The sequence below is a fragment of the Nymphaea colorata genome, chromosome 12 (assembly GCF_008831285.2).
Source record: "Nymphaea colorata isolate Beijing-Zhang1983 chromosome 12, ASM883128v2, whole genome shotgun sequence".
NCBI lineage: Eukaryota > Viridiplantae > Streptophyta > Magnoliopsida > Nymphaeales > Nymphaeaceae > Nymphaea > Nymphaea colorata.
The window spans coordinates 4936661-4947917 of NC_045149.1; the positions used below are offsets into that span (position 1 = coordinate 4936661).

Consider the following 11257-nt stretch of genomic DNA (forward strand, 5'->3'; position numbering starts at 1 on the left):
TATGGTAAACTTAATGAAAAACACTCAAAGTCTTCAAATCTACGATTATACGGTAAAAAATTAAGAATACATGGTAAGAACATGAGATTTCATACCTTACAAAGAAGAAATGTCTGAAATGAAGAAAACCCATTTCCTTCCCACGAAAATCAAGCACCCACGCACAAATCGACCACTTAATCTTCGATTTGACGATGAAAATCAAGTTTTTCACGGTGAAAATGAACGATCGCCCTCCCTCACGACACTATCCAAGCGTTAGAAATGAAGAACGGAAGGAAAATTTGAAAAAGAAGCCGAATAAGTAGGTCTCGGCCCCTTTTTGCGTTTTTAGGCCGTATCGTACGATACGGGGTGTATCGCCCCGTATCGTACGATACGGGCCCTGTATCGTACGATACGTGCGATACAGGGTCGATACACCCCCTTTTTACGATACGGGGGGTGTATCGTATCGTTTTCTTCAAACGATACGATACGTATCGTTTTCTTCAAACGATACGATACGTATCGTACGATACGGGGTCGTATCGTACGATACGGGGTCGTATCGTACGATACGTACAACATTGGTTGGAGGATTTCATGTATTCAGTTTTGTGTGTTCTCATACGTACCATCGACTGCATTTTATTGTCTTCGATTCACTGTTGTTTCCTTGTGCGAATTCTGTTGTTGGGTGTGATGCTTTGGTGATGTTTAGGCCTTTCTGATTATTCTTGCTTTTGCTGATTCTGTTGTTGGGATTGGGTTCATGACGGATGCCTGTTCTTGGGCCTGGTTTGGTTATGTTGGTCTTCAATTTTAACCTTAGTTTTGTGTATTTTGATTTTGCTGGTAGCCTGGTCTAGTTTTCATGATAACTGCTACTACTTTTATTGGTGTCATGTGTAGGGTTTGTTCTCTCCTTGATGGTGATCCTCCTCGCTTTTTATGCTCTCTCTCTCCCATTCTCTCTCTCTCTCTCTCTCTCTCTTTAAGGATTTCAACTATGATTGACTATCTTGTGTTCCTTTGATTTAATGAGTTTGGTGATATCCTTGGTTTATTGTTTGAATGATTTTTTTTCCAAATTGCAGGATATTGTCTGATATGCAGACACTTACTGCAGATTGGATGTCAAGCACAGCCAACCCAGAAGCTGCGTTGGCACCGGTGTAAGGTACTCTCATGATGAACAAGATTGACTAGTTTGTGTTCCTTTGATTCAGTGAGTTGGGCTTTATCATAGGTTTCCTTTTTTGAATTTAAGTTTCGAGATTGCAGGATATTGTCTGCTATGGGGAAACTTTTCAGCAGATTGGATGTTAAACATAGGTAACCTACAAACTGAGTTGCCACCAGTGCAGCATCCAGGTGAGTATTGCAATAGGAACAACTTTCACTGTTAGAGCAGTTGCTCTAACAGCAGCTCATGTTTGCTTTCATTTCTTATGCTGTTATGTTTCTCATGGTTATTTATTTCTAGCTGCCTGCTGTTAAAAAATAACTATGTTGTATTTGCTAGTAGTATAACCTTATTCTTGGTTTTTGGCACTTAAAGTTCAAATTTTGCTGTCTTATGGTTTTGCTGCTCAGCATGATATTCAGTGCAAGTTGAATCATGTTCATTCTGTTAAAAATTGAGTATATCTGGGAACAATGTCACAATGTCTTATATCATTAGTATATGGGGATCAATTAGTTAGTTTTTCTGGTCAAGGAATAGATACCTGTATGCAAGTTCCTAAGGAAGGTGGTATAGGCATTGGGTCCCCCTTTTCAAGTTATTACTAATATTAATTTTCTCTGCATGCATGTCTTTTATGTGCAGATGTGCATGAGCATGTGTGAATGCATACGTGCATGGTCCCTATTCGAGACACTGTGTGAAGCGTTCAACATATTGAGTTTTGGAAATAAATACATCTACATGTTAGACATTGTATTAGTATATATGAGTGTACTAATGATTATACTGAGAGGTATATCTGTAGCTTTAGTTGTTTAATGGTAACTAAAGTCTAAAAAGGGTAAAAAGCCTTTAGTATCTTTCAGGTCAATAGGTAACCTAGGGACCTAGACTTTGGTAGCTAAACAACTTTTCTCTTTCTGAGATTAAGAAGGTGCTTGCATCACTACAATCATTTTCATTCTTTAGGTATACATCCTTTGGAAACTCTGAACTTATTCTTTTATGATGTTGAGGAACTGCTTGCATCAATAAAATCGTCATATGCTAGTTGAACTTTTGATACTACTTTTGTCTGTGACCTTCATGCTTAATCACTCTATGGTTTCAAACCTGATTTTAGAGTGGTGCTTTTTGTTAACAAGTGGTTGTGTGATTTGTACAGTTAGCAAGGTGGGGTTTGCGCCTGCACCTATGTTTTTTCTTTTTCATTTACATTATCATATCATCTTATGTGGCAGATATGTATACACAAAACTCTTGGCAATCTTTGGAAAAGCAAGGCGACATGTAGAGGCTTTGAACATTTTTAAAGCAATGCAGGTACTGTGTTCTTTCTATTACTTTCGGGTCATGACTGTTTCTTTATCGTGATATACTAATGGAGTGTTTTTAGTTTTCATAAATCTTACAGGAAGACTACCATATATATCCTGATATGGCTGCATACCACAGCATTTCTGTGACTCTCGGGCAAGCTGGTCTGATAATAGAGTTACTGCATGTAATTGATTGCATGAGGAAACGACCCTCAAAATTATTACAAAAAATGCACTGGAATCATTGTTTGGAACCTGATGTGGTGGTCTACAACTCAGTAAGTATTAGTGATGTTTATTGTCTGGGTAGGCCGTAAACTCATAATCCAAGAATGAGGTAGGTGCAACACCAGCAAACCTGATGAGTACTTAAGGCCTAAGGGCATCACTATTTACATGGTGTTGGGTCCTGGGTTAGTTTTGGCATTTGTAGTGCCTTTTTAAGCTGGCATCTGCCTGGACTTACTGGACAGTGGCTGAAAGACCAACCAAATTCATCTTAGGTTCGAGCAGCTGAGTGGATAGGCATTTAACCTATTGTTTTCATTTTTTATTTCTAGGTGTTAAATGCTTGTGCCACTCATAAGCAGTGGAAAGGAGCACTGTGGGTGTTTGAAAAGCTCAAGCATAATGGCCTAAAACCTTCTTCAGCAACTTATGGCCTTGCAATGGAGGTAATATTCTCATAGCTTGTTTCTGAACAGTAAGTTTGTATGGTTGGACCATTGGACCTTCTTTTGAATTTTGAAAACAAGGGAAGCACAAGGTGGTTGGGGATGGAATGATAATCTGTTCGAGCCATATTGCCAGAAGAGAGTTTGAAGCAATGAGGATGCTATAATGTATTAGGATTTCTATAATCCATTAAACAGTCTTCTTCTTCACCACCAATGTGATAGTTAGGAACCATAAACATACAACTTAAGGCTTAAACAGGAAGAAGGTTGGCAAAGACAGTTCTTAATTTATAAAATCTGAGGCAAAATTCTGTGTTGTAATGCCTTTATTTATTTTTTTTGTTATTCTTTTCTTTTTTGGAGTCAAGATGAACCGTGTGAACTATAGTTCATATATGGCAGCGTGGAGGCTGAAGGTGTAGGATGAATTTCGTCAAATTTGAGTATGAAGTTTTTCTCACCCTTCCAATTTAAATGCAAAGAAAATGTCCACTACTATTCTCAAATTCCAGATCAAGCTCAAAGTGGAGGCTTGAATATGACCACTATGTTTCGTTAAACCTTGGAATGGGATGTCATGGAAGACTGTAACTGGTGGCAGCCTTTTTCATCTCTCAAAAGTATTGCTACAGTTATAATTAAATCACGAGAAACTACTAATTGCAGCTGGGGGAAATGATCTGGAAACTAATAGCCTTACAAATTTGAGATTCAGACTGGTTGGGCCTAAATATCAAGATTGTCTACAATATGCCAACATGATGACTTCAACAAAAATACATTACATAGAATATCCATAGTGTTCAGTAAAAACCACAGTTAATGCAACAAACCTCAAAACCATTCTTTTTTTTAATGAAGGGGGTTTGTACTTGAATATTATTCATATAGTAATTGCAATATTTAGCAACTAATTCTTATGTTTCTGCTAATATCATTGAATTTTCTGTCGTCAATGTCATTAGTTACTGATTTCTACTTCAGCCATTGCTATGCCCTTATGCTTGTTGTTGGTTCAACTGCTCAAGAATTGGCCATTTGCACAAGAAAGATATTGCATTACTTGCATTACTGTTGTATGCGAACAAACCGAGTGAGTGGACCTTTTTCCTGATTTCAGGTGATAAGCATTTAGCAATGTTTCCTGCTTCAAAGATCAAGAGTGTGGATGCAGCCAGTGAGTCTGGAGTTTGGATACCAGCAAGCTCATTGAGCCTCTGAAGCCACATTCTTGAAGTTTATGAGTATCCCTCTATTTCTCTGCATCCGTAAAATGTTTTCATTGATAACACTAAACTTTAAGAAGTGATGCTTTGTCCGGATGCCGTTCATTTTAACTGTTAATCAATTGCTTCATTGCTTGGGGAGCATTGATAATGTAGAGGTCACATGTTTCATTCTGTTCAGCTAAGAAAAAAATAGGATTACTTGCAGTATCATTTATGTTCACTATTTATGGAATAGAAGAGAAATGCAACTGTTTGATAACTGCATACTGTTGATAAGTGAAGCTTAGGTCTTTTTTTGTCAATTTTCATTGTGCAGTACTGATCTTTCAGTCATCGAAGGCATCGATTCTATGAAGTTCACTTTTGCATCTTCCAGAAGCTTGATGGAATTTAGAAAGCTATTTCCAGTTTCATTAACTGCAATGCTTCATACAATCCCAATCGTTCTCGTTTCTTCATAACTTAATTCCTTCCATGTGTTTTTAGTTTCAAACTCACCAGCTTTTCTCTTATGAAAGTGGCGACTCCTGATTCTGTTCTCTTGTGTAACTGACTGATTTTTTCTGCCAATATACTTTTAAGGCATTTTTGTCTTCAATGGAACAATCTTATTTGTGTTTCCTCATTGATGATGGAGCTTTTGCATGTTACTCTTGTTTATGTGTGCTAGATCAATCTTTCTCTTCCTAGAAAATCTGGAAATATGTTTCTTTTATCAAACTAAGAAATAATTTTCTGGAAATATGTAAATATGTTTCTTTTTCATCAAACACAGAAATAAATTTCCAGAAATTTATTTCTCAGTCGTCACACACCCATCAAAATGGGAATCAGAAAGTTTTTTATCATTTCAATTTTCCAGGAAACATATTTCCAGAAATATATTTCCAGTTCAACATTTCCAGCGCATCAATCGGGCCCTTTAAGAAACCAAAAAGTTATCCAAAGGTCATTGTATTTAGAATTATTTGCTTTCCTTAACATGTAAATCCAGACAAGCTTCCAAACTCCCGCCCACACACTCTCTCCCTTTCCTCTCGCTTAAACCTCTCACCCCTGCGTCGCCCCTCTTCTTTTTCAACTGCCATGCAACCCGTCTCCCTCCGAGCTCCCGCTCTTCTTCAAGGTATGCATTAAACCTTCTTTCTCCATTACCTCTCCCTTTCGCTCGCTCAATCCAGGTTTTGAGTGGGCCATGGCCGACACAAAACGCCTTTCTCTGCTTAGATACTCATTATTTGTCTCTGGTTTACAGCCCTGACCAGCGGAACGAAGGTGGTCCAGCCCTAATCGCTGGTGTGTGGTCTCATATGAGGTTGTTTCTGAAACATCTAGGTTAACTTGTTCTCTCTCTCTCACTCTGGCTAAGGCTCTGCGTTTGCCATGGCTGACGCAGCTCTTGTATGTTATCTTTTCCTGTCTCTCTCACTCATTTGTTGTCTTCAATGTGCTAGTCCTCCAGTTGTTTGATGAAATTTTTGTGTGTATGTACACTTTGTTTTTTTATGCTTCAACAGCACTTTTTTGTATTTCATTCACAATGGAGTACGTTAAGTCTGTCATTAGCTTTCATACGTGTATTCTCAGTTAATTTAATTCTTTTACTTCCCTTTTTTCATGTTATTCTTTGAGGCGTCCGAGGAGAAGCAGAATTATTTAAATCAATATTGATTTTGTTCTTGTAGTTGTTAAAAGTGAGTAAAGATATATGTATGTAATCATCATGTGATCACCAATTGTTTTCCAATCCAGTTATGATATTTGTATTTCTGTATGCATTCATTCATATGAGTTCTTCTGCATTGGAATGCCAAGGGATTGGTTAAACGAGTCTTGATCTGTGGCATAAGTAAATGAAAATGCTTGCTGTGGTGGACATGATTTTCAAATATTGCTATGAAACATTGAATATCTTTTACTGTAGATGGCATCTACTATGTTAGGAAGTCAGCATTATGTTTTTTTGGCTTTGTGTAATCTTTTATTTTTTATTTTCTTATCTTTGTAATCTTTTTCTTTTTCCTATTTTCTGCTTTCCCAGCTGAATATCTTAGCTGTAGAGAGCCAAGGGCTCTGCAAAGGCTATGTTTCAAGCTGTTGGAGATCCCAACAGCTCATGTTGTTTTATGTTTGTTGGCTGATCAAGCTCTTAAAGAGTTATTTTGTGAGATTCTTAATAATTTAATTTGGGATTCAGACATGTGATAGATTTGCCTGTTCGTGAGATATTCAGTTTGTTCACATCGTATCACAGCTTGGCTATGTGTGATTTGTTTTGTTCGTCAAGTTGGGCTTCTTTCTTAAAGAAAAAATGAGACGGTCTGCAGCTATAAACTTTTCTGATTGATTCTGAATTAGTTGTTGACTGATTTGAAGATCTGCGTCAGTACCAATTGCTGTGGCAATTAAAAGACTGGTTGCATCTGTTACAGTTTTTGACAACAAGTAGATTGAATCTTGCTGCTGCTGATTAGGCTGAGGGGATTGAGCTGTCATGTTTTTCATTTCTAGCGTGTTATATCTCTTCAATAATCTGAGTTAATTTATTCCATGTGAAATGGAACTATGGAAGGCAATGAGTACCTTTTCCTCCGACCATTCCTCAAAGTTGCACCTACAAATTATGTGTCGTGGGCTATGGAATCCATCCTTTCATCTTATCAACCTTCAACTTTCGCCTCAGCTTTGGAAGTGGTGTTTTAGTTGGATAGGAGTGCTGGAATTAACTTTTTCGCCTAGTCATTTTTTTCCCTTTCTCTCAAGGAACCCTTTTAATAGGAGAAGTATGAGGAATTCATCTTGTTATGAACCCTTCCACCACAAAGCCCTATATTTACACAGGCAGTTCAAGGGGAATGATTTCTTGTGATGTCTAGTTTGCAAAAACCAACCTAGTCGGTTTTCTACTTCCAACCATAGGTCACTTGGTGTTATCAACGTACTCATTTTGAAGGAAAAGGGAAAACAATCTAGGTAATATATCACTTGAGGTCAAGAATTTTTTAATAAAATTTACCAACTATTTGAAATTTTGCTGCACTACGATGTACCTTCGCTTTGTCTTAGATATTCCTTTGAGGGTAAAGGAGGAAGTTTCAAGCCCTTGCTATCAGTCAATCGAAGGAGAAGACTGGAAAGATTCTTTATGTGAGCTATGAAGATGGGTTCAGTGACGTCGAGGAACTCAAGGATTAGGAAATGCTATTCGCCTTTGCAATCAAACATCTACAAGAATCAAACATGAAAGTGTGATGAGGTGGAAGCCCGAGTGATTCTTTGAAACCTTGGCAGGTAGCAAAATTAGTGTTGAGAGATGGGCTCGGGGCGAGTGTAGTTGTTCCTCTGGGTTAGTAATCGAGAGTATTGGGTATGCATAAAGGTGATTTATGTGTATTCCATGAAGATAGCAACCTATGAACATTTTGTCTCGTTGAAACTCACAAGTTGAAGTGGGTACGACACGTGACAAAGCTACACAAAACCATCAAAGAGATGGCGTTCTGTAGTAGCCTTTGGGGTGGTGAGGTATTTCCCTCAAAGGTGAAGGTCGGCCTAAAAAAAAAAAAAATCAAAACGACAAAGAAGGCAAGCAAAAAAAAAAAAAAAAAGCAAGAAAAGAAAAAAGAAAATCAATGACAAAAGAAAATCAATGACAAAAGAAAGCAAGAAAAAAAAAAGTGCCTGCCAAGGGATGAAGGACATGAAGGCTGAAGTCTCTAGCATTGATTGTAGATCCTTTGTGGGCGAATGATTCAAGGTTAATATCCGCTCCTTTTCTTTGGTTTCCTATGAAGCTGAGAACAATTTCTTTATTCTCATACCTTGAAAATGGAAAGAAATCCCTTCATGAGATTTGATAGCATCGGTGCGATTCCAAATCCTAATACTTCATCGAATACTTTAGGTAAAAGAAAGTTATGTCTTTTGCACACAACATGCACTAAAAGCCTATGGTGAAATTTTTTGAAAAGAATAAGCCATTTGAAAGTTCAATTCTTTGCAAAGAAAACTTGACCTCTTTTGCTATATTCCTAATTGGTGAGTACACGAGGCAATACTATTTTAGTTGAGGTTTGGTCTTATTGTTGAATGTCAACCTGGTTTAGAGTCCTTAGACTTTGAGACCCATGTTCAATATTTATTTATGGTCATGCTTAGTTTGAGTCCGTTTTATGAAGTGCGTAAGTTGGTCAGAGTACTTATTGTGTATACTCTAGCATAGTAGGGACATGGGTTAAAGTATTGTTGTGGTTCCATGCTTGGTTGAATCTTAATTATAGTAGTTCTTGTTTGATTGTTAACTGTCGTGTTCTTTCCATTGAGCATTTGATTTTGTTTAAAACCATGTAGCTAAGTTGCACATGTCCTAGCTATACCGAGGTATAGTTGAGAAGAACTGTGAATGTTGGAGTTGTTAAACCTTGGTATTGATTTAATGTGTTTGTTGGTCTTCACTAGGATTGTCAGAAGTTAGAGCATATGCTTATTGATTGTATTTTTTAAGGCCTGAACCAAGTTAGTTAGCTGAATTATTTTTTCATCACTTGTTCACTGAACTTATGTATGTATTTATGTTCTTAAGTTTTTGCTGGTTTTGATAGTCTGGTTTTTAGTTTAAGATAGTTCAGATTTTTTATTGATCTGAGTACTATACTTTGCCAAGTTCAATTGTCTAATAGTGCTTTTGATTGGTTTGGTTTCAAATTTTATAAAAAGTTAGTTTCTAAACCATCATGAAGCATCTCTTGTTTGAACTTTGCCTGAAGAGAATTTCTTTTCTGTTTGCCTTTTTTGGGGTGTGTACTAAGTGCTCAGTTACTGTTTATCACTTTATTGTTCTTGGGTAATAGGTTAGTCCTGTTGATGGAATAACATTGAGAGTTGCAAGATCCTGGTGATATGATTGAGCAAGTGAAGGGATTTTCCTATTCTGCTTCTTCTCTTCTTGGCACAAATCTTTGCTTTCCTCTTCTGGCCGCTGATGATGAATATGGAAAACATAATACTGCAGAAAACCGACAGAGTGCTAGTCCAGAAAAAAAATCATGGTGGCAGATCTCACTGGCATCACCTAGAGTTTCTGGTCTTGTTGTACTGAGGTAGTCTTATATTTATATGTTTCTTGTAGTTGCTAGCTACATTTTGCTAGTAAGATAATTTATTGGAACTATAGGCACCACAGAAACTATTCATATTTGTTGATTATGCAACACTATTGGTGTTTTTGTAAGTTGTATCTGCGTGTTTGCAAGGTTGTAATACGCTTGGGTGGTTTTTGGATGCCACCCAAAACCTGGTCTTGGTAAAAAATCAGGTTGTATGTGTCAATGATGATCGGATTACCCAACTGGAAAATAAAATGGCTGGAATGGACACTAAGTTAGACCGTCTAGTAAAACGTAGATAGCGTCAGCCAGCAACTTAACCGTCGGGTAGAACAGGTAGAAAAGACGACCCAAAGTGTCCTACCCCGTGAGACTAAGGGGAAAGATGGCTCAAACTCTCCGAGCACTTCTTATGATGCACGTAAGGAGCAAGTAGACACAGAAAATCAGAATGTTTTGGAAGTACTCTGAAGATTGTTGAACCAACCACAACCTCAACTGGAAGCTCAAGTTGAAATGAGACGGAATGATTCCAGACAAACCACGGCTAATAATCGAAACCAACGTGAAAGACCAAACCAGATTCCCGAGGCCTATATACATGATTTGGACAACATGGAAGATGATCAAAGGCAATTAAACGGCCGCCCAAGCCTTTCACCCCACAAACTCATTATATCACCCAGCAAGAAAGGGAGGACCGAATTAAGAAAGGCACGTGTTTCTATTGTGATGATAAACGGCAGAAAGGACACAAATGCAAAACCTTGAAATGTTTGTGTTTAAGGATGAGGATGAAGAAAACGAACAGCCGTCTAGAGCTACCAGCGGAAGAGGACAAGTCTTGCCATTCCTTAACCGATCCTACTAAGCCATGCGAATGGTAGGGTACGTGAACAAGCAAAGAGTGTTGGTTCTCCTTGACTCGGAGACACACAATTTCATGGGCCTAAAAGCAGCTCAAAAATTGTGATGTTCAATCAATCCCCAAAACCCCTTTCCATTAAGGTTGGTGACGGATGAAGACTTTCATGTGCGCGGGGTTATGCAAGGACATCAAGTTAGTGATGCAAAGGGTTCCGTTCAATTCAAGGTGGACCTTTTTGTGCTACTCAGTGGAGGTGTTGACATCGTTCTCGACGTGCAATGGCTTGAGACCTTGGGGGTGATTGAGTGGGACTTCGCAAACCTCTGGACGAGCTTTCCTATGGAGGTAAGGAGGGTGGCACTGACTGCATTACCTTATCAGCGTTGAACCCAAGGCAGCTCTAAAAGCGCTTACTGCCCAACAACCAGCATGGTGGCTCGTCGCTATGGCCATTGAAGTGCCAGCAGTTGAGAAGTCTGAAGAAGTCGTTCCCATGAAAATTCAGCAGGTTTTGATGACTATGCCGATATCTTTGGGAAACCGAAAGGGTTGCCTCCAAGGCGGTCCCTTGATCGCCAAATCAACTTGTCAAGTAGGTCGAAGCCCGTCAATGTCAGACCATATAGATATGGATTTGCCCAGAAGGAAATAGAAAGGTTGGTGAAAGAAACTGATGGGTGTTGAAAATGTGCTGATTTGGGACTCAGCGGGCCCTAAGTATTTTCGTAGTCATACATTTGCAAGGTAAATATATGCAATTCCAGACCCTTAAATCCAATCTTCATTATCTGCCCAACATGTTGGGAAAGACCATATAAAGTTTGACCGTATATACGGTCTTGATAATTTTGCAGCTCTCTTCTTGTCTTTTTCTGTGTGCATCAATTT

At 38.3% G+C, this 11257-nt stretch overlaps 1 protein-coding gene and 1 long non-coding RNA gene across 2 annotated transcripts; both read left to right on the forward strand.

The window, feature by feature from the left end:
- Positions 1-2359: 2359 nt before the first annotated feature.
- Positions 2360-4534, forward strand: LOC126410584 (pentatricopeptide repeat-containing protein At5g67570, chloroplastic-like). The gene is made up of 4 exons (XM_050080709.1): positions 2360-2494; positions 2586-2768; positions 3051-3164; positions 4288-4534. The coding sequence occupies exons 1-4, from the start codon at positions 2366-2368 to the stop codon at positions 4300-4302; spliced, it is 441 nt and encodes a 146-aa protein (XP_049936666.1). The 5' UTR covers positions 2360-2365; the 3' UTR covers positions 4303-4534.
- Positions 4535-5288: 754 nt separating this feature from the next.
- Positions 5289-9591, forward strand: LOC116265458 (uncharacterized). The gene is made up of 3 exons (XR_004175036.2): positions 5289-5522; positions 5652-5797; positions 9247-9591. It is a non-coding gene; the product is annotated as an uncharacterized LOC116265458 (long non-coding RNA).
- Positions 9592-11257: the final 1666 nt, after the last annotated feature.